General features: G+C 37.2%; 1 protein-coding gene across 6 annotated transcripts in view; it reads right to left on the bottom strand.

The window, feature by feature from the left end:
- The window catches only part of TLK2 (tousled like kinase 2), a 96,499-nt gene that overhangs the window by 55,995 nt on the left and 16,594 nt on the right, over positions 1-23,910 (bottom strand). For 4 of the 6 annotated variants that reach the window (XM_019733010.2, XM_019733009.2, XM_074320671.1 and 1 more), the window contains exons 3-6: positions 6,973-7,044; positions 6,080-6,149; positions 5,024-5,067; positions 4,218-4,313 (exon numbers count right to left, since the gene is read on the bottom strand). In XM_019733010.2, coding sequence (XP_019588569.1) covers positions 4,218-4,313; positions 5,024-5,067; positions 6,080-6,149; positions 6,973-7,044 — 282 coding nt within the window. The remainder of the gene's footprint in view (positions 1-4,217; positions 4,314-5,023; positions 5,068-6,079; positions 6,150-6,972; positions 7,045-23,910) is intronic. The other 2 variants (XM_019733008.2, XM_074320672.1) reach the window with 1 other exon arrangement.

The following is a 23,910-nucleotide window of genomic DNA, read 5'->3' as shown; positions in this document are numbered from 1 at the left end:
AATGTTGAAGTTAACAAGATGTTAGACTGAATAAAAGAAAAAATTCAACTATATATGTCGGATACACTGAAAACATAATAATGAAAAGTTAACCGTATAAAAATGGAAGTATTTATATCATACAATGGCTGGATATATTAAATATCAGATAAACTGTATTTAGAGCAAAAAGCATCACAAGAGATGCAGTCACTTAATATACAAAGCAAAAATATAAATACAGGAAGAAACGGACAACTTCCAAAATCATGACTGATAGAACAGAAAACCAAAAATCAGAATACAGAAGATTTAAACACTGTGATTAAACGCCGTGATTAATAAAACTGACTGAATGACAAAAACAAACTATTCTGTTTGGGGATGCATACATGGATGGTCAAACTGTGAGGAAAAATAAGTGATAATCACAAAAACTGGTACAGTGGTTGTTTCTAGTGTAGAGGGAGGGAGTTGTGATTGGGGAAGAGCATACATAAGTTTCCAGGGAGCTGGAAATATTTTACTTCTTGACCTAAGTAATGATTACGTAGAGTTAACTTTATAATGATTTCCTGTAAACTTTTTTGTTGAAACACATATTTTAGGCTTTTCAGGCCACATATCCTCTCTGCCATATAATTCTTTGTCTCTACAATTCTAAAAAATCTAAAAATCATTCTTAGCTAGACAGCTGTGGGCTGTAGTTTACCAACTCCTGCATTAAAATACTCATGATTTATGTAATTTTTGTACTTAACAAAAAATACAAAAGAATCACTTAGGGGTTAAAAAGCTAAAGTTATTATTTATCTATCTATTCTTCCCTTTTCAATAAAACAGTCCTGAGCACCCGCTGTGTGCCAAGCATTGTTTTGGGGTTTTAGAGACTGAAAATTGAACAAGATATTATGTTGTCAAGATATTCCATGTCAAGTGGGGGAAATAGTTACAATAATTACATCTTTATGCAATAAGTACTGCGAGAGACAGAACAGCAGTAAACAAAATAAAGCAAAGCCCTTGTTCTCATGGGATTAACAGTCTAGTGGGAGAAGATGGGTGACAGATTAATTGTATAGTTAAAAATTAATATACACATTATATAACATATTAAATGAAAATTTATTAAAACTATACCACACACCAATGATGATTAATGAGCTACAATAACATACATTATGGCTGAATCTCACAAAAGTAATGCTGAAAGAAGGAAACCAGACACGAGAGTATATACTATATGACTCCTTTTATACAAAGCACACAAACACAGAAAAAACTCATCTGTGTTGTTAGAAGTCAGGATAGTAGCTATTCTAGATGGCAGAGAGAAGGCTAATAAATGCAAGGAAGCATAAGGGCGATTTCGGGGGGCGGGGGGGCTGGTAATATTTCATTTCTTGTGCTGGTACAGTTTTTGAAAATTCATTAAGCTTTAGACTTCTATGTGTACTCTTCTATATGTATAAATAGGATCAATGAGAAAATTTAAATATATACCAAAATTTAAATATATGTCAGGTGGTAATAACTAAGACTTAAAATAAAGCCGGATTAGGGACACAGTGACAAAGCGTGAGGGACTACTTATTTTAACGTCGGCCAAGGAAGACCTCTCTGATAAGGTCATTTTTGAGCAATAACCTGAGGAAGAGACTGCTACTCATTCTGTTCCTGGAAGAAGGAATAACAACTACAAAGGCCCGAAGCAAGAGTGCTTCGCCATGTTCAAGGAACTTTAAGGAGGATACTAGCATGGCTGTGGTGGTGAGAGGGAGAACAGGTGATGATGTCAGAGTCAGGGGGGTAGGGGAGCAGATCACGTAGGAGCTTCCAGACCACATAAGTCTAGAGCATTGGGCAGTTTTGAGCAGAGGAGTGCACGGATCTGTTTACACTTTTTAACTGAAATAGAAATCACTCTATATTGAGAATAGGTGAGACAGGGGCAGAAACAGGGAACCCACTTTGGAGGCTGATGCAGAGAACCATAATAGAAAAGTGGTCAGATTCTGATATATTTTTTAAAAAAAAAAGGATTTACTGATGGATTAGATATATGGGGTATGAGGTTATGACCCGAAAAACTGGATGGAGTAAACTATCATTTACCAAGACAGGGCAGGCTGCAGGAAGAGTGGTTTGTTGTTGTTTTAGAGGTGAAGGGGAAACAAGAGTTCCTTTTTGGACATTTTTAAGATGTCCATTAGATATATAAGCAGAAATGTCAAGTACAGAGGTACACATCTAATGATCAGGCAGGCCAGTTCATTCATTCTAAAAGGCAGATACAGATGCTGCTGCAAAGAGCTCAGTAGATTTGGTGTGGGAGCATGTGAAAGCTCTCTCCTGATTGCTTCTATTTTCTCAGGCAAATAAAAAAACCAAAGCCATCAGTTGAGATAGTGGAGGGGAAGGAAGTGTTGCTGGAGGCTTGCAGGAAATGACAAAACTATGATATATTCACATAAATATTCATCTAGGAAAGGGAACTAACGAGGGAGATACAGTAGGATTGGCAGGCAGCTAGGAGTGCCCATGAGGTGAGGTCTGTCAGCATGTGTGTTTTCCTCTAAGCATGCTGAGCTGCTTAGAGGCAGGAGGAAAAGGTGGAGAAGAATTAGCTTTAACCAGGGTTGGGGTTTTTCAGGCAAGTATGATGGAAAGGGAGTGGGAGAAAGGGAACTGAGGGGCACACACCAATCAGTGATTACAACGGTGAAGCACAGGATCTACACTGAGAGGATAAAGAGCTTCTCGGTGCAACAGAAAAGGAAAGTTATGGCTTGGTTCCTATTTAGATTTGCACAATGATGAGGCCCAGCCACCATTCATACAGCTGTCAGAAAGGTCTACAGATCACTGAGGACATCTCTTTTATCTTCAGGTAAGACTTGACCTAAATTGACAAATGAGACGGGTGGTCACACTATTAAAAACCAAATGAGAAAATATATACTTCAGGGAGAAAAGAGTAATTAACAGACAACAATCTTCATACAACGTATTTGTCTCAAATAGGTAATTCTGCAATCTCATTTAACATTTTTAGTTAAAACTTAACAAAAATAAAGACACAGGCCTCCTAAACAGTTATCTAACAAACCTCAACCTAGCCAGATTTACACATCAAACACTTCTAGTATTTTAAAGTATGGCAAGGATGACAAAATAATAGCAGAAAATTCCAAGTTGAATACATTTTTATAAGTGCTTTAATAATTACAATCACCCTAATGAATGCATGTTTTTAAGAGATAGTAGAGGAGAAGAGCATTTTAAAATACTTTAACAATACAGAAGAATAATCACTTAGGAAAAGAGCAGTATTAATCAATTCTGCTGAGGCAGAGAAAAAAACCCACTTTCCTAAACAGATACCTAGGGTAAGAACTCCTGATCTTAGGGAGACCCCTTGTCGCCCAAGACTCCACAGCAATACCTGAGGCATCAGTGGCTAACACATTCTTGAGTACAGAGATACTGTATTGTATCCATAAATTATCCAAAGGCACTCAAGCAGGTTGACACAAAATCCTACATTAGCTAACTCAGGCATTCTCAAGCTCTGCACTAGTGACATTCTGGACCAGAGAATTCTTTGTTGTGGGGGCCTGTCCTGTGCATTGCAGGATGTTTACCAGCATTCCTGGTCGCTGCCCACTAGATGCCAATGGCAGCAACCCCTCACCCCTAGTTGTGAATAAAAATGACTCCAACATTGCCAAATGTCCCCTGAGGGACAAAACTACCCCACTGAGAACCACTAAGTTAGCTCTAATGGTTTTAAGACCTTCAGATCTCACAAGCGGGAAACAAACTTATTTCAAATTTCTCTATAGCGTTAACTTCTCTACTACATCACTGATTAAGCCTTGAAAAGTAATTCAAATGCCAGAAGCTAACCAACTTTTTTAAAAACAGAATTTAGTTATAGGAACATGTAAGTTTGGCAAGGATAAAAACCTACTGTTTGGACTGGAAATCACTACCTCAACAGGACACTGAGCTGTAGGGTTAGAGGCAATTTACTATACTGAGAAAATAGGGTTAACGCTTGTACAACGTTAATTTACTGACATATAGATTTGAATCCAAGTGATTCATAGGTAATACCAAGAACTTTTCTCCTTAATGCCTCATTCCCATTGGGTAATTAATGGAAGAGAAACTGCTTGTTCCTGGGTTTCTTGTCTCCTATAACAGGTGTCACATTTCTCCAGGTGAATGCTTACCGGTAAGGGATTGGATAAGGAATGTTGCGGTGAGGATCGTGCAACTGGTGGAACACTTCTGCCAGGGCTGGTTCCTGGCCCGCTTCCCCCAGCAAACTGGCCAACAGGGAAAAATGGATATGAATAATTCAAAATAGTACTATGCTTCAGATAAGGAGAGTAAAAGATTAATACACAAACAGCTCTTAATTATATATGGCCCCTTTAAGTCAATACATCTTATTCTAGGAAAAAAATGCCACGTAAGTCAAATTTTGCTATCTTTTCAACAAGATTTTTAAGGAGCAACAGCAGAAATGTACCAAGATATAAAGAAAACATGGCTAGAAATGGTTTTGAAAAACAAGAGAAGAATGTTTTCCCTTCTTGTCTCAAAACAAACAAAGCAGGCAGACAATGGTAGAGTGGTGCTAGTGTCTTCTTTAGTAACCATTACCGATGGGTCAGTGAGCTCACTATGGGTTCCACTGGACTAAAGGTAAGAGGACAAAAGAAGAGTTCAAGTCATTCAACTTCAATCTGTGTAAGACATGAAACCTAGTCTGGCCAAGAGAAAAATCACCTCATTTGTGAATTTTTATATCATCACAGACAAGACACTTCATAATCAAATGTAAATTTAGGAAGCAGCAGTTCCCTCTTATAGAGAGATAGGGTGGCATTTGACTGATGAAGATGGGAAGAAAGAAGAGGAAGGCACAGTAAAAGCAAAATATTGCTTTCTAAAGCCTTAAATGAATGCAAGAATAAGAATTTAGGTTTTAAAAAAATCACTATAGTTTTTTCCCCAAAAAACTTTAACTTACCTCAAAGTAATCACTAATTTTATGTCCCCTAGGAGTGCCTTTCCCTGAAAATGAAAGCAAAGTAAGTATAGTTTTTCCAGTAACACATGTAAACCATCATTCATTAAAAAATACAATGTGTTCAATAACTGTATACATTGTTATCATTTCAAGTGCCAGCCTTACTTTTTAACAAATGAGCCAAAATACCTATGTTCGAAGAATAGAGACAGTTCCCTCCACATAATAAAAGACCGAATAACCAGTGAAAGACTTATTCAGAGCTTGTTTTCCTTTAAGATTTGCTCATCTTTCTTTTATAAACACACCAACAAAACATATGTCACAACTGTGAATCAAAATAAAACGAATCTATAATCCATGCCCCCAAATAAGAGAACAAAGAATTCAAAACAAACTCATCAGAGCCATAGAGTTTATTCCATTTCACAAAAAACTTTACGTGACCATGTCACTTTGGGAGAAATCCCCCCTCCTAAAGTAAAAAATGATTTGTAGATTTAAAAACAAGACAAATGTAAAAAAAGACTGACTTCCACTTCTTTGAGGCGGAGAGGGGGGCAGAACCAAACCATTTATTCTTTCTTTAATTATACAGAGATATTTGGCATTAGAACGGTCATATTTATAGATTTATTCCATTTGGGTGCCAACGTTCAACTAAATAATTAACAAGGAAAAAAGAGTAGATGGAAATGACAGCCAGGTAAATAAAACCATTTCTGGTCGCCTATTATTAACAAATCACTGATCTAATGCAAGACATAGTTAAAACTCCAGTGTAACCTCTTTTCCGTACAATACATGCTTAGTCTGAAGAAAAACCTGTGGTGAGATTGTTAACTTACAACAGGGAAAACAACAGTCCCCCAAGAACTGACACTTTTGTCAAGTGTATATCAAATGGCACATCTATAATAAACAGCCTGGTATTCCCTTAAGGTACACAAATCTCCTTTGTTAGGAATCCCTGTATACAAACTCATTATTTAGTGTGAGTTGGAAAATTCTAAGTACATAAAAATTTACTATTTTTATTGGTGAAATTATTACTACCTTGGCTAGTTTCATATGGTTCAGCTTTTCTTTTCCGGTTTCGCTGGTCATTCTGTTTTTTCTCAGGAGTCTGTTAAATACCACATACATCACAATTAGCATTCTGTCAAATTTTTCACATTATGAAAATCAGAGAGTATGTACAAAATATCAAATTTATAAGGAGATTTAACTGGCACAGACAAGTCCTAATTCTGTATCCCACTCTTAGAGCAGGGTTATAGGAAGAGTACAAGGTCTGGAACCAAACCATCTAGATAATTTCTGACAAACTTCTTAAAATACCAGAGCTTCAATTTACTTATCTGTAAATCAGCATTGCTGCAAAGCTTAAATAAGATATTCTATAAAGCACAAATGTAGTACAATTATCTAGCATATATAGTAGGCTCGCAGAAATATCCTAACAGCTGCTGTCTACTTTATAAGAACTTAAATCCAATTCCCTTTTTCCAAAAAGAAAAGATCTGCATAATCGATCAACTGGCTCTAACTTACTGAAAGTTTTCTCGAAGTGTGAAATAGGTGGCTGCAGATTTGGACCTATATGCATGCAGCTCGGTTACACTAATGCACTGACCCACCCAGCTGACATACTGACAAGTATTACAGTTCAAGGGCACCTTAAGCTAATTCAGCTTCAACAGCAGATTTTTGTCCTTTATTGATGACAACTAAGCAAACATTTTTTAAAAGAAAAAAAAGAAAGAAAGACAACCCAGACATGATGATAATAGCAAAACCCATCAGAGCCACCTAACAGCTGTACAGACACTAAGAGCACACAACTCACACTGCATGAACCCTAACAGCCCCCCTGGAATTATGCGATCGTTTAACCTAGACTCAAAGTGTGGGAATATGAAAAGTCTTTCAATGGATATGGCTCTTACCTCTACTTCTTTATCACTCAAGGATCCCACGCTGCACAAGCTCTGGTTTGAAGACTCACTATTGAGCGGCCCCTGGAAAGGAAAAACAAGGAATCAAAAGAAACTGATTTGAGATGGCAGCAAAAGTGAGGAATAAGCCTATTGACTTTGATATCAAGGCCAAGAGGTCAGAGGCCAAGAGGTAACAACTGCAACACCTCCAAGCCAACTTGAAAAGCACTCCATCAACTGAGCTAAAATGCTCTAGCTACTATTATTTTCATTTCCTTTACAAACCCTGTACTCATGTGCAGATTTTACCTTCTAGAATACTTCCACACGCAGGGAATTCATTCTTGAAGGAAAATAAGCAGGCCAAATCAATCCTCTTGGCCTCTTGTATCATTCAGGTACAAGTTGAGGGATCCTTAGGAGGGGGTGTCAGGGACCATAATGAAGGAAATGCTTTTCTGAGTCATGTTTAAGGAAGCATGACTGCTGCTAGCTCAAAAAACAAAGTTACAAGGGACTGACTTCTGGTCTAATAGCATGAGCTCTGCTAGCCTGCTCCTCAATGAAACTGGTAAAAATTATTTAAACACACACACACACACACACACACACTCAAATTCAAAGCCCCTGAAAATGGTCCCAAAGGACAAACAGCAAATGAAATCTATGAAGATTCAGTCTGATAGGTGAAGTCTGGGTTCCCTGCTGCCCAACCCTCGCTTGTGGAACAGAGGCTCTATCTCAGGCATGGTCCACTGAGAATACTGGGGCCCCAATAGCCCTTTCACCCAGATCATGAGGGGGTGGTTCCACATCAGGAGAGATAGCTGCTGTGCAGGCAGCACCCCCACCCCCTTCAGGGCCAGGGCTCATTCATAGAGTGAAAAGATCACTCACAGAAAAGCTCACCAGTGTCCCCACCCCCAGCTCCAGAACCCTGGCTCAGATATTTTGCCTCAGGGGGTAAAAGCAGAAACGGGTAGCACCAAATCTCTTCCAAAGGCCCTGACTTCATTCCCAAGGATGTGGACAAGTTTACATCTAAGGGCGTTTCTCAAGAACAGCGGAGGTTGTAGTAAAAGGCAATTGGAAGGAGATTCTTGGATGTAATGAAAATACAGCCTCAACTGTAGGCCGGTTAGTTTGCAGGAGAGAACCAGGGAATAAGACATCTGGGAGGAGTCCTCCAGGGGTCAGAACACACGGCAAACATTGACCTCAGAAACTCCTCCTTTCAAGGAGCCCCAATTTGATTGGATTAGTGTGTGGAGGAATGTGTGCCTCAGGGCATTGTTGGAAACAGAACAATCTGGGCCCTTAGTAGAGTTTAGCAGCTGGGCTGGTCAGGGAAAGAGAGGCCAACCGGTACCAGTCATCCCAGGGTGGCTGTGGCAGATCTACAGCTGTGCCTCCCCAGGGAACACCACCGGAGGCTTGACGCCGTGGAGATGGGGTGGTAGAATAGACTTCACTAAAATAACCCAGGCAGTCAACTGAACAAATAAACAAGCAAATAACAGTAACAAGTCCCAAGGGATGGGATGAGAAATCAGTACCCAGAGCTGCTGCAATATATCATCTAAAATGACCAGTTTCCAACAAAAAAAATCATGAGGCACACAAAGAAATAGGTAAGTAACACCTATGTGGGGGCCGAAGGGAGAGGGAGAAAGCATACAAAAGACACTGCCTGTAAGAGTGACTACATGTTGGATTTAACAGAAAAATATTTCAAAATAGCCATTATAAATATGTTCAAAGGAAACCACAATGAAAATGAAAGAAGTAAAGAAAGATATGGATGACAATGTTGCATCAAATAGAGAATATCAATAGACATAGAAATTACATACATTAAAAAACAAAACAAAAACAAATGGAAATTCTGCAGTTGAAAACTACAATAACAAATTTTAAAATGCACTAGAGAAGCTTAAGAGTAAAACTGAATAGGCAGAAGAAATAATTAGCAAATTTGAAGATAGATCAGTAAGACATTATGGAAGCTGAAAAACAGAAAATAGAAGAAAAATAAACAGCGCCGGAGAAAAGTGGGAAACTGTAAAGTATATTACCATGTACATAACTGGGTAACAAAGGAGAGAGCAAGAAAAGAACAGAAAAAATAGTCAAAGAAACAATGGCTTAAAACTTGTCAAATGTGTTAAAAAAAAGTAACTTACACATCCAGGAAACTTAGTGGACTCCAAGAAGCATAAATACCGAGACCCACAAGCAGACACATCATAAGAAAAATGTTCAAAGGCAAAGACAAGGAGAAAACCATGAAAGTAGAAATAGGACACATCATTTTCAAAGGAATCCCAATTAAGATTAACAGCTGACTTCTGAGGAAAAACAATGGAACCCAGAAGACAGCATATATTCACAGTATGAGAAGGGAAAAAAATCAACCAAGAATCCTACACTGAGCAACGTAATCTTTCAAAAATGAAAGCAAAATAAAGACTTTCTAAGATAAACAAAAAAGGAACTTCTTCAACCTGATAAAGAGCATCTACAAACAAAATAAAACAAAACAAAGCTACAGTTAACATCATATTTAACTGTGAAAGACTGGATGCTTTCCCCTAAGATCCGGAATATGACGACAATGTCTGCTCTCACCATATCTATTCAACATTGTACTAAAGGTTCTATTCAGGCAAGAAGGGGGAGGGGACCCAAAGTGGGGAAAAAAAGAAATACAAGGTATTCAGATTGGAAAAACAGAGGCAAAACTAACCCAATTCACAGATGACATGATCTTGTATAACAACCCCAAGGGATCTACTAAAATACTAACAAATGAATTCAGCAAGGTTGCAGGACACAAGATCAATATACAAAGTCAATTTCTCTCTATAAATTTGCAATGAAAAACCTGAAAGTGAAATTAAAAAAACACAATTCTATTCACATTAGCATCAAAAAGAATACCCAGGAATAAACAAAAAAAAGTACAAAACTTATACTCTAAAAACCACCAAAGGTGGGGGCGGGGGCGGGGGGGTGGGGGGGGTGGGGAACGAATGGTTCAGTTGGTTAGAGAGCGAGCTCTTAACAACAAGGTTGCCGGTTCAATTCCCGCATGGGATGGTGGGCTGCGCCCCCTGCAACCAAGATTGAAAACGTCAACTGGACTTGGAGCTGAGCTGCGCCCTCCACAACTAGATTGAAGGACAACGGCTTGGAGCTGATGGGCCCTGGAGAAACACAGTTCCCCAATAAAAAAAATTAAAAACACAGATCAATGGAACAGAATTAAGAGTCCAGAGATAAATCCATAATCTACAGTCAAATGATTACTGACAAAGGTTCCAAGACCAATAGAGGAAAGAATAGTCTTTTCAGTAAATACTGCTGAGACAACTGGATAACCAAAGATAAAACAATGAAGTTAGACCTTTATTTCACACCATACACAAAAATTAACTCAAAATGGTTCAAGGACTTAAACAGCAGAGTTTTAAAACAGAGGTAAACCTCTGAATGGGCAAAGACTTCTTAGATATGACACCAAAAGTATAAACAAAAGAGAATAAACTGAACTTTTTCAAAATTAAAAACTTCTGTGGTTGAAAGGACACTATCAACAAAGTAAAAGGACAATCCACAAAATGGGAGAAGATATTTGCAAATCACATACCCGATAATGGACTTGTATGCTGTATAAAGAACTCTTACAATTCAATAATAAAAAGACCAATAATCCAATTTTAAAATGGGCAAAAGATATCTGAATAGACATTTCTCCAAAGACGACGTACAAATGGCCAATAAGCACATGACAAGAAGCTCAACATAATTATCCAACGGAGAAATACAAATCAAAACCACAAAGAGATTACCACTTTACATCTGTAAGGATGTCTAGAATCAAAAAGACAATAAGAGGGGACGTCCAGTTAGCTCAGTTGGTTAGAGCTGCTCTTAACAACAAGCTTGCTAGTTCAATACCCACATGGGCCACTGTGAGCTGTGCCCTCCACAACTAGATTGAAACAACTACTTGACTTTGGAGCTGATGGGTCCAGGAAAAACACATTTTAAAAAAGTTAAAAAAAAAAAAAAAAAAAGACAACAAGAAGGGCTGGCAACAATATGGAGAAATTGGAATCTTTATATAAGTACACTGAACATAAAATGATATAGCTCCTTTTGGGCGGACGGTTGGCTCAGATGGTTAGAGGTGAACTCTGGGCAACAGGGCTGCTGGTTCGATTCCTACATGGGCCAGTGAGCTGTGCTCTCCACAACTAGATTGAAGACAACGAGCTGCCGCTCCAGCTCTCCGGGTGGCCAGATGGTTCAGTTGGTTGGGGCGTGGGCTCTCAACCACAAGGTTGCCAGTTCGATTCCTCGAGTCCCACAAGGGATGGTGGGCAGTGCCCCCTGCAACTAAGATTGAACATGGCACCTTGAACTGAGCTGCCGCTGAGCTACCAGATGGCTCAGTTGGTTGGAGTGCGTCCTCTCAACCACAAGGTTGCCAGTTCGACTCCCGCAAGGGATGGTGGGCTGCGCCCCCTGCAACTAGCAACGGCAATTGGACCTGGAGCTGAGCTACGCCCTCCACAACTAAGACTGAAAGGACAACAACTTGAAGCTGAACTGGACCTGGAGCTGAGCTACGCCCTCCACAACTAAAATCAAAAGGACAACTTGACTTGGAAAAAGAAAGTCCTGGAAGTACACACTGTTCCCCAATAAAGTCCTGTTCCCCTTCCCCAATAAAATCTTTAAAAAAAGAAAAAAATGGTACAGCTCCTTTCAAAAACAGACAGTTCCTCAAACAATTAAATGACCCAGAATGCTACTATTAGGTATATACTGAAGAAAAATGAAAACGTATACAAATGTTCATCAACTGATACATGGAGAAACAAAATGCAGTATATCTATACAATGGAATATTATTTGGCCATAAAAAGGAATTCAGTACTGGTAACATGCTATAATATAGACAAATCTAGAAAACATTTTGCTAAGTAAAAGAAGCCAGTCACAACCGACCTCATATTAAATTATTCCATTCCTATGAAAATCCAGAATAGGGAAATCTAAGGCAGAAATTGGGGCTTGCTTAGGGTAGGAGTTGGGGGGATATGAGGTGATAGCTAAAGAATATGGGGTTTCTTTTTGAGTTGCTAAAAATGTTCTAAAACTGTTGATGGTTGTCCGTATATGTGAATATACAAAAACCCAATAAATTATGTATTTTAAATAGGCAAATTATATGGTATATGAATTATATTTCAATAAAGCTGTTAAAAAACAACAGCTACTAGGCTTAGTGTCAGAAATAATTTACATTCTTATTAGGGTGTATTAGGTATTCTTTTCACTGTATCCTAAAGCACTATTTTTAAACTGTAGTTAACACAATATACCAGAGAGCTTCATAGTGAGATACTTGTGAGGTTGCAAAGAAAAGTAATAAAGTGAAACCAGGGAGAAGAAATAAAATCATCTATTTCCAGGGACATAAATCAACAAAAGACCTACTCCTAGAAAGATACAGAGTTTCATGATGTTTTAAATGGAAAAAAAATTTTTATTTACATAAGAATTCTATAATAATTTAAATTGAACATTTTTATGCCCCAATTTAAAAAATATTCTTTCATGAATTATCTTTATTGTAACCACTATGAAGCATTTTCCCCCTTGGATAGTATAAAACCATAAGCTTTTTTTTTAACTGTCCACCTTACCCACCAAATATCCCTCACTTCCAGAAGGAAATGGTAAGTGATAAATACAGACAAGGGAGAACTGAAGAAACTTTTTTATTAGCAATTACTAATAATGAAATAAACTATAAAGTATATATAACAGTGATGTGTACTTGCAATGTTTGAAATATCAATCAATGCAAGAGGCACAGGATCTCAACTAACAGGCCTGTCCTTTTCTGAAGCGCAGTATCCCAAACTATAATAAAATCATTAGATTAAATTTAATTAACAAGGATAAATGACATACACTGCCTGTTCTAAAACAACATACTCTCTAGTAAGAGCGCTAACCAAAGGCTTTTAGGCAAACTGAGTGTTATCTTTTTAAAATGTCACTATCATTTAAAAAAACAAGGAAAAAAGGCAGGAAAAACAACTAAATTAGAGGAAGATAAAAACTCATGGCTAAATTCAACATATGATCCTAGATTTGACCCTGGATATCAAAACAAAGCAAAACCAACAGCTATAAAAGTCATTACTGGGAGAAATGCAGAAATTGAGTATGGACCACATATTAGACAATCAAGTCCTTTTACAAACTAGTCTATTACTATCAGTTCCTCAATTGTAAATTTTCTCATTTGTTGCATCTTTTTACTAAGGTGCTTTGTAAGTTTTGTATGAGTTCATATTCAGCTTTGGGAGAGTCTTCAACGTTTCAGGTGTTAAAGAGCAGCCCCAAGGGCATTTTAATGGTTGACTCTGCCAGTACCCTGAACACTCACCAATTCCAAATGCATTAATGCATTAATGCATTAGTTTTCCTACCCAGGAGTTCCACACAAGGTTGGATTTTCCATTTCTTACAGGTGGCTTTTAGCAGCCACAACCCAAAGTTAATTGGCTCAATTCTATCCTTTGTCCTGGACTGTTGGGCAGTTTTGTCTAGTTCATAGACAAGCTTGCCCCTTCCAATTGCAAGCGTAATACAGTCCCAGTTCTGGCCTTTGACCTCAATTACTATCCCCAGAAGTAAATTAAACCCCAAGACATAAGAGCTTATGGGCCATCAAGAATTAACTCCCTCCCACACACCACTGTGACTTCTTCACATATTTGAAGCTATCTATAATAACTGAGATTCGATTTTCCTATTTTCAGACACTTACTGCTTACTGCTGAAACTATAATTTTCCTGCCATTTAGCAAGTCACTCTACTGAACTATTATTCTTTCTAACCCATCTCTCAGTTTGTTCCTTTTGATTTAGTTGTCTGAAAATAAAGTCATTGCATTTATAAAAAAATACGTTTATATCTCCTTTCCAGTTTTGTATCTCTTATCTGTTTCACATTTTACTACATTGAATAAAACATAGTCATCATAACATTGTTTTGTTCTTTTTCAAGATAACTCTAGCTCTTTACCATTAAAAATTCTATTAAAGACCTCAAATAACCAAAAGAATCCGGTAAAAGAACAACAAAGTTGGCGGTATCCCACTTTCTGATTTCCAAACTTATTACAAAGCTACAGTAATCAGAACAGCATGGTACTGGCATAAAAACAGACATATATACAAATGGAATAGAATAGAGAACCCAGAAATAAACCCTTGCACATATGGTCAAATTATTTTTTTCCCATTTTTGTCTTTGCTGATTCTCCCTCGCCCCCCATCTTGTTAAAATATAATTGACATATAGCTCTGTATAAGTTTAAGGTGTACTGCATAATGACTTGAGATAAAATGATTTTTGACAAGGGTGACAAGTCCTTTCAATGAGGAAATGGTATTGGGAAAACTGGATATATCCACATGCTAAAGAATTAAGTTGGGCCCTTAATCTTATACTATACAAAAATTAACTCAAAATGGTAGACACCCGAAACACAGTCCACCAACCAAAAAAACAGATAAATTTGACTACATCAAAATGAAAAACCTCTGTGCATCAAAGAACATGATCAACAGAGTGAAAAGTCAACCTAAGGAATGGGAGAAAATATTTGCAAATTATATATCTCATGATAAGGGGTTAATATCCAGAATATACAGAGAATTCTTATACATTAACAAGAACAAAACAAACATCCCAATTAAAAAATGGGCAAAGGACTTGAATAGACATTTCCCCAAAGATACACAAATGGCCAACAAACACATGAAAAGATACATCACTAATCATTAGGGAAATCAAAATCACAGTGAGATATTATTTCACCTCATATCCATTAGAATGGTTGCTATAAAAAAAACCCAGAAAATAATAAATGCTGACAAGGAGGTGGAGAAATTGGAACTGTCATGCACTGTTGGTTGGAATGTAAAATGGTGCAGTCACTGTGGAAAATAGTATGGCGGTTCCTTAAAAAATTAAAAATAGAATGATCATATCGTATAACAATTCTACTTTTGGGTATACACCCCAAAAAATTGAAAACAGGATCTCAAAGACTTATTTGCAAACCCATGTTCATAGCAGCATTATTCACAATAGCAAACGATGGAAGCAACATAGGTGTCCATTGACATGTGTATGAATGAATAAACAAAATGTGGTATACAATGGACTATTACGACCATTATTCAGCCTTAAAAAGGTAATTCTGACACATGCTACAAAATGCACGAACCTTGAGGACATTATGCTAAGGAAGAAAGCCAGTTACAAAAAGGCAAATACTGTATGATTCCACCTACATGAGGAACCCAGAACAGTCAAATTCATAGAGACAGAAGTAGGATAGTAGATAGAGTGGAAGGAGGAAGGAACAGGGAGCTGCTTGTTCAGTGAGTACAGAAGTTCAGTTTTGGAAGATGAAAACAGTTCTGGAGATCGGCCGTACAACAATTAGTAGTTGACACTATGGTACACTTAAAAATAGTTAAGATGGTATATTTTATGTTATGTGTATTTTACCACAATTAAAGCTTAAAAAAACTATTTTTTAATTAGAAAGTTTATGCAAATGCTTTTTAAAAATTATTATTTATTTGTTATTGCAATAATAATAATGGCCAGCACTTTTGTAGCACTTCCGTGGGCTGGGCATTCTATATTAGCACTTTAATTCTCATAGCTGATAAAAACGGATTTAGATAAATATGCCCCGCTGACTTTTGACAAAGGTACAAAAGCAATTCGATATTCTTTTCAACAAATGGTGCTAGAGCAATTAGACATTCCTAGGCAAAAATACGACCTCAACTTAACCCTCATACTTTATTTAAAAAATTAACTCAAACAGGATCAAGAACTTAAATATGAAATATAAAACCATGAAACTTTTAGAAAAAAAAGGGAGAAAAATCTTCATAACTCAGGACTAGGTGAAGAGGTCTTAGAATTGAAACCAAAAGCTTGATCCACAAAAGAAAAAAATTAATAAGTGAAACCTCACCAAAATTAAAAATTTTTACTCAGCAAAATACCCTATAAATAGGATGAAGAGATGTATCACAGACTGGAAAAAATATCTGCAAACCACATAGCTGACAAAGGACTTGGTATTAGACTATACAAGGAATTCAAAAGGCAAGTGTTTTTTTTTAATCCAATTAGAAAATGGCAAAAGACACGAACAGACATTTCACTACAGAGGATATAAAGATGGCTAATAAGCATAAGAAAAGATGTTCAACATCATTAGCCAGCCATTAGGGAAATACTAATTCCAACCACAGTAAGATTTCATTACACACCATCAAATGCTAAAATAAAAATAGTGACAACACTAAATGTTGGCAAGTATATAGAAAAACAATCACTCATACATTGCTAGTGAGAATAAAAAACGGTATAGCCAATTTAGAAAATCGTTTGGCAGCTTCTTTTAAAACTAAAAATGCACTTAACACTTATCATACGACCCAGCAATTATACTAATGAACATATGTTCCAGGGAAATAATGTACACGCAAAAATCTGTACACAAATGTTCACAGCAGCTTTCTTCATAATAGCCCCAAACTGGAAACAAACCAAATGTCCTTCAATGAGTGAATGGTTAGGTAAACTGGTATAGCCAGACAATCTCAAAAAGATGTATACCATATATACCTTGAAATAATGAATTTATGGAGATGGAAAACAGATGAGTGTTTGTCAGGAGTTAGGGTTTCAATGGGGGGGGGGGTAGGGTGGCTACAAAGGCGTAGCAGAAGAGAGCCTTGTGGTGATGGAACAGTTCTAAGTCTTGATTGTGGTGGTAGTTACAAGAAGATACACAAGCGATAAAACTGCAAAGAAAAACGTATGCACAAATGATGCAGGTATAACATGAAATTTGAATGAGTTTTGTGGATTTTACCAATGTCAATTTCCTGGTTTTAATACTGCATGAAAATTACGCAAGATGCTCACATTGGGGGAGAAGGGGTGCATGGAACCTCTCTGTACATTTTTTGCAACTTCCTTTGAATATATAATTATTTTGAAACAAAGTGTTTTTTAAGTTTTTATATTTTATGTATTATTTACTTCCTATATTATTATTTTACATGAGAATTATGAATTCCTTGAAAGGTTAGGGAGAGACCACCAATAACTAGAGAGTAGATTTTTGCCCTACTTCAAGGAATAAGAGAAGGAGGAGGAAATAGTTTTATAATCACCTCAATTTTTCCTTGGTTATATGAATTGACTCTGATTTTTACATCTTATTTCGCAAACATGAATTCCTACTAGCTTTGAGTGAAATTATCTCCTTCACTGAGACTTTCATATCAACATCATATGAGTAGAACTAACAGCATCCATTTCCAGTTTTTTCTTTTTACAGGTCCTTAGGATCTTTTGTTACACCCAATTTACTCCCTCCATTTTTCTCTTAGTTTCCTAATTTTTCAACTCTGGATAGATTAATTCCAATTCTTCTGTTTTGCTGTGTATTTATTTCTTCTTGTAGTTTTATTATTATTTTCTTTTTTCTTTTTCCTGTAACCTTAGAATTGAATGGCAAATTCATACTCTTCTGTGTTAAGTACTTCTTTGTCCACAAAGTACTTCTTTGTCCATGTTTAATTACATGGTATTTTCATTTATTTTATTTTCTAAGTAAAATAGCCTGTTATTTGATATACAATAGCTATTTAGGAGAATGCTTACTAACAGCTATGTAAGTCACTAGGGAGGAGAAACTGTGCCTTAAGAGTCATCTCACGCTCAAAAAGAAGCCAGTAAGAATTTTTTTTTAAAAAGTATGACAAGTTTTAGACTCCTAAGTAAAAAGTAAAAAAGCTCCATTTTCTATGCAAACATTTAAACTGTTTACCCTGTTTCCTGCTACTAACAATTTTTTAAAGTAAAAAATCAAATGGACAATTTAAAACATAGATGAGAGTCAAGTTGCTTGTTTAAAAAAAAAAAGTATCGTTTCCAAAAATAAAACACATTTTTAATATACTTAAAAATGCACTTTTTGGGGGTGGCTTTAAAAAATACATCAGTTACAAGCCTAAAGAAAACTTTGTGGGTAAATTATAAATCACGAAAACTGAGATCAAGATACAAAGGCTGACAACCAGCCTTTAACACATAAATGAAGCTCATGTAAACCAAGGAAAATCTGTGGAAGTAAGGGTCAAAGGTTAATCTTTCACTCCTGTAAAAGTTTAAATGTCAACATTTATTGAGTTTCTAAAGTCTTCATTTCCTCCTTGGATTAAATAGGCATCTTAAAAGGGATTGACAACAGTGGACAAAAGTTAAACTTGATTAAGTATAAAGGAGCACAGCTGACAACAGAGTTAATCTACCTCAGGTAGTAAAGACACTCTATTAAAGGCAAGGCCTAATGGAAAATTAAAACTAAGTGTGTCTATAATTTTTTTAGTCATTAGTAGCACCACTTTTACACACCATAGTAGAGTCAAATCAGCAATTAAAACTGTCTCACTCCCAGAGACCTGTGAACGGGCTAGTTGATACAGTGTTCTTAGCAGTGAAGGAGATGGGAAGTTCACTAAATTTTTACTTGACTTGTACAAGCAGAGCTCTAGCTCAAATGAACAAAAGCCTAATTTGAGTCATTAAAAAGAGAAAGTCATGGCCCCTCAATCAATCCCAAGATCTGAGTCCGTTTACAGACGCAGAACCCATTGGATGGATCTCCTTGAGGAAAGATCCCATTACACTGCCAGAAACTTACAGTCAGTTTTTCACCAAGCCTTCCTCCAAAAGGACAAGGACTTTTACAAGGGTGACGGTGCACTGGGGAAAATGAAATAATCAAAGACTTTTCAAGGATTACTAGACACTGGCTCTGAACTGACATTAATTCCAGAAGGCCCAAAACATCACTGTGGCCCACCTGTCAGAATAGGGGCTTATGGAGGTCAGATGATCGATGGAGATTTAGCTCAGGTCCGTCTAATAGTGGGTGCCTTTACCCATCCTGTGGTTATTTCCCCAGTTTCAGAATGTATAACTGGAACAGACATACTCAGCAACTGGCAGAATCCCCACATTACTTCCTGAACGTTCCCAATTTAGCAGACAGCACTGCACCCCTTTGACTTATAAAACTGTCTTCAACAACACTCCTCTTAAGAAAACAATTTTTAAAGGACAAATGAACTTTGACTTAAAAACTGCAGCACTATTACAATCTAATCCAATACAATTTTTATAACTGTAAGCCAAGCTAACTGAGGTAGCTCTTTACTATGATAACCGACCTTGATATGAACTGAAGCTAACTAATCTAGAAAAACAGAAGAAACGTTCAATACGATCAACTGGCTTACCTCTTCTAACGATAGTAGCAAACATACTTGGGTGGCAAAGATAAAATGATAAGGTCCATTTCTGACTTCCATTTAATTTTGACCAAAAGTGGAGTAATTTTACTGTACACTTGAAGCTAACATAATGTTTTATGTCCATTATACCTCAATTAAAAAAATGAAGTCTCAACACCCCCCCAGAACAAAAGATGGGGTAATTTTAAATGTATTATAGTAAGTAAATATATTCCAGTATACTGACAAGAAAATCCTTAACAAACATTAATGATTTTTAGTAATATTTCAGTTATGCCAAATCTTAACCATGTGATTTAGTAACATCCAATTCCAAACAGCAAGCCCAACAATAAGAACAGCAAGAAATCCTTTAACTGTCTTCTCTTCTGGACACCTGCCTATGGAAGTCTATGTAATTCACTCAAGACCTGGAGCGTGTAATCAAAAAGACAGATAATAATGCGTTGGCAAGGATATGGAGAAAGTTTAACCCTCACACACTGCTAGTGGGGATGGAGCACCTGCTTTGGACATTAGTCTGGCAGTTCCTCAAATGGTTAAACTAATCACTAAAAAAGTATAGAGATTTACATTAGGTTCAGCCTTGAATGCAGTTATGTCTCAACCATATGACCCAGCAATTCCATTCCTAGGAATATACCCAAGAGAAAGGAAAACGTAACTGTACACAAAGACATGTACAAAAAAATTCACAGCACCATTATTCATAAAAGCCAAAAAATGGAAACAACCCAAATGTCCACCAACTGAAGAATGAACAGATGAACAAAATGTGATCTATCTATAAAACGGAATATTGTTTGGTAATAAAAAGAAATGAAGTTGGACACATGCTATAACATGAATGAACCTTGAAAACATGATGCTAAGTGAAAGAAGCCAGTCACAAAGGACCACATATTGTATGATCCATTTACATGAAATGTTCAGAATAGACAAATCTATGGAGAAAGAAAGTGGATTAGTGGTTGCCCAGAGCTGAAAGGGATAGAGGTTTCGAAGGTGACAGCTATGGGATAAAGGTTTCTTTTTGGGGTGATGAAAATGTTCTATAATTTACTGTGGTAATGGTTGCACAATTCCGTAAATACACTAACCCACTGAATCCTACACTTTGAGTGAATTGTACGGTGTGTGAATTATATCACAATGAAGCCGTTAAAGGACAAGATCCAGTGCAATTTTGCGGAACACAGGAAGTGTTCCAAGCATAGGACTGTCCGCTGTCTGGTGGGTACCAGACGAGCAGCAGAGATTCCTGCCCTCCAGCGCTTCCTGATCAGCGATGGAAACGATTAGGTTACTGGTTTCTCCTCTAATTCTCAACTCCTTCATTTCATTTAATATTTCTTAAAATGAGTGACAAAACACTGTTCTACAAATGTATTTACAGGATGACTGTTTAAAGAACAGTGATCAAAACTAGATCTACATACTGCAACATCTATAGGGCAGATCTCAAAATCATCTGCTGAGTGAAAAACAAGCAAGTGGCAGAACAATAATGATTCAATTTTTCTAAAAATCACATGCAAAAGTCAGTATTGTATGTTTTCTAATGGGTAAATATGATGCAGGTGGATAAGTACAGTATTTTTAAAAATAGAGATGTACCAAACTTCCTAGAGCTATTACAGTATGCAAGCATTCCTTATATAACTGAAAATTAATCACTAAAAAAACTAATATTAAGGAAAAGAAGCAGGGCTTCAATATACATAGAAGCAATAGTCATGTGGATGGGCTACTATACACTTCACTAGAAAACTCACAATTTAGACTTTAACTTTTTTCCTTACATTAAACAACTCTCCTTTTATAGATTAAAAACTACAAATTCAATATTTACAAGTGGAAAAAAGAAGCTCTGTGTATAATCCTGGGGCATATTCACAGTAAAGACAATATAGAAGAAATGGTCATAAGAATAAGAACAAAAGCATAAACACTGACATAATCCAGATTTAATATAGCCAAGAGATATACAACCCTGAAGAAAGTTTGATCTCAATAAGTTTAGCTTCCTGGCTTTTACTGTTTTGAAGAGATAATTAATTAATCTGTAAGAAACACACCTCCTATAGAAAACAGTACAACAAAATTCCTATTGGAGGGCCCGATATGTCAGTATAATGACAGGAGGCAGGAGTCTAAGTTCCAGTTCTGCTACTTAATGACTATGGTCCAACCTACAGCAAGTCAACTGCTCTCTCTGAGCCTCAGTTTACTCATTTATAAAAAGCCAGGAAGATATCACTAATGCTCTTTATCCCCCTTCACGGGCTAGAATTCAAGATTATAATTTTAAGTTTATATAATCAATGACTACCTCCCACACACACAACTTAGCTGTTTCCAGATGGGGGAAAGACAGTTGGGAGATTTTCCATCAAGGCACGGCAATCTTATCTGCTCACCTTCCAATTCCAAAAATTATACTGCTATCCAATCATCAAAGATGGTAGTACACTTGGTATAACCTATGTAAAGACTCTTAGCTAGGTTACTGTTCCTTATGCCAATAAAGAACATCGTTTCCCAAAGCACATGGCTTATGGCTCAGACTTAAACTAGCATGGCGATTTAAATAGATTGACAATGACTTGGATTCAAGTGTATTAAAGTCATTTTAAAAATGGTATGTTGAGGGGCCGGCCCGGTGGCTCAGGCGGTTAGAGCTCCATGCTCCTAACTCCGAAAGCTGCCGGTTCAATTCCCACATGGGCCAGTGGGCTCTCAACCACAAGGTTGCCGGTTCAGCTCCTTGAGTCCTGCAAGGGATGGTGGGCAGCGCCCCCTGCAACTGGGATTGGGCACGGCACCTTGAGCTGAGCTGCCACTGAGCTCCCGGTGGCTCAGTTGGTTGGAGCACATCCTCTCAACCACAAGGTTGCCAGTTCGACTCCCACGAGGGAGGGTGGGCTGTGCCCCCTGCAACTAGAAAACGGTAACTGGACCTGGAGCTGAGCTGCACCCTCCACACCTAAGACTGAAAGGACAACTTGACTTGGAAAAAAAAAAAAGGCCTGGAAGTGCACACTGTTCCCCAATAAAGTCCTGTTCCCCTTCCCCAATAAAATCTTTAAAAAAATACTCTCCCTCGCTTCCACAAAGTAAAGTCCAGACCCACGTGGCTTTCAAAATACTCTCCCTCGCTTCGAACACACTTATCCCATCGTTCTTGTCACTTTCTGAAGCAGTTCTGGAAGTCCTCTTTCCTGAGCGTCTTTAGTTGTGCTGTTGTGGCTGCCTCCGTGCCCTCCATCGATTGCAAACATTTGCCTTTCATGATCATTTTGACTTTGGGGAAGAGCCAGAAGTTGCACGGTGCCATATCCAGTGAATAAGGCAGATGCGGATACACTGTAATGTTTTTATTTGACAGAAATTTCGATCCGTATCAGAAGCGGTATGTGACACGGAGTCTTTCTTGTGATCAAAGAATACAGTGAATGCTGCTTTCGAGTGCCATCCAACGGAAAGGCAGGGATCTTCATATGGGAAGTGGCATGTCCAACCTTAGTAACAGCATGTGGAAAGTTTCAACTTGTTTGGTGCAGTCAGGCATGAGCTACGGTTGAAAGAAGCTGTGTTTTAAAATGTGTCATAAATCATCCTCCATCATGACAACACTCTGTGTCACACATCCACTTCTGGTATTCGGCACTTTCTGTCAAATAAAAACACGACAGTGTGTCCTCATCCACCTTATTCACTGGATCTGGCACTGTGTGACTTCTGGTTCTTCCCCCAAAAGTCAAAATGATTCAGGACATGGAGGCAGCCACAACAGCGCAACTAAAGACACTCACGAAAGAGGACTTCCAGAACTGCTTCAGAAAGTGGCAAAAACAATGGGATAAGTGTGTTCGAAGTGAGGGGGATTAATGGCAAAGTGTCTTTTACTGTAATAATTTTTTTAATTTAAACATTCACCATATTGTTTGATCACACTTCATACACAGTGATCTAACCTGACACTCTTTTAACTAGAGTGCTTACACGATTTACAATTTATTTAATTATCAACATATCTGGGTTTAAATCTACTATATTGTTAATTATTTTCCTATTTGTCACATCTTTTTTGTTTGTTTCTTTTTCTTCTTTTCCTTCCTTCTTTAGGACTGACATGTTAAATATTCCATTTTATTTCCCCGAAGGAATACTGGCATAATATTATCGCTTTGTTTTGTTATTTTTCTAGTGGTATGCTTATTTAACTTATAGTCTACCTTCAAATAATCTGAATATTATCTGAAATCAATAGCATAGGGATCTTAGAAGTTCACTGTAATCAAAGTTTGTAGTAAAAGGAGAATCCCATTATAGCAGAAGGCACTATAAAAAGTCCTAAGGATAGCCCATAAGAATTTTGTTCTAAGCTTCCATTTCCGAAATAAAACTTGAGTAATACCTAGTTAAAATAAGTTATCTACAACAAATAATTCTGTACAACAAATGGCTCCTCTGGTTCTTTTCCAGAATATGTAA

Source organism: Rhinolophus sinicus, linkage group LG15 (assembly GCF_036562045.2).
Source record: "Rhinolophus sinicus isolate RSC01 linkage group LG15, ASM3656204v1, whole genome shotgun sequence".
Taxonomy (NCBI): Eukaryota; Metazoa; Chordata; class Mammalia; order Chiroptera; family Rhinolophidae; genus Rhinolophus; species Rhinolophus sinicus.
This window is presented reverse-complemented; position numbering and strand designations above follow the sequence as displayed.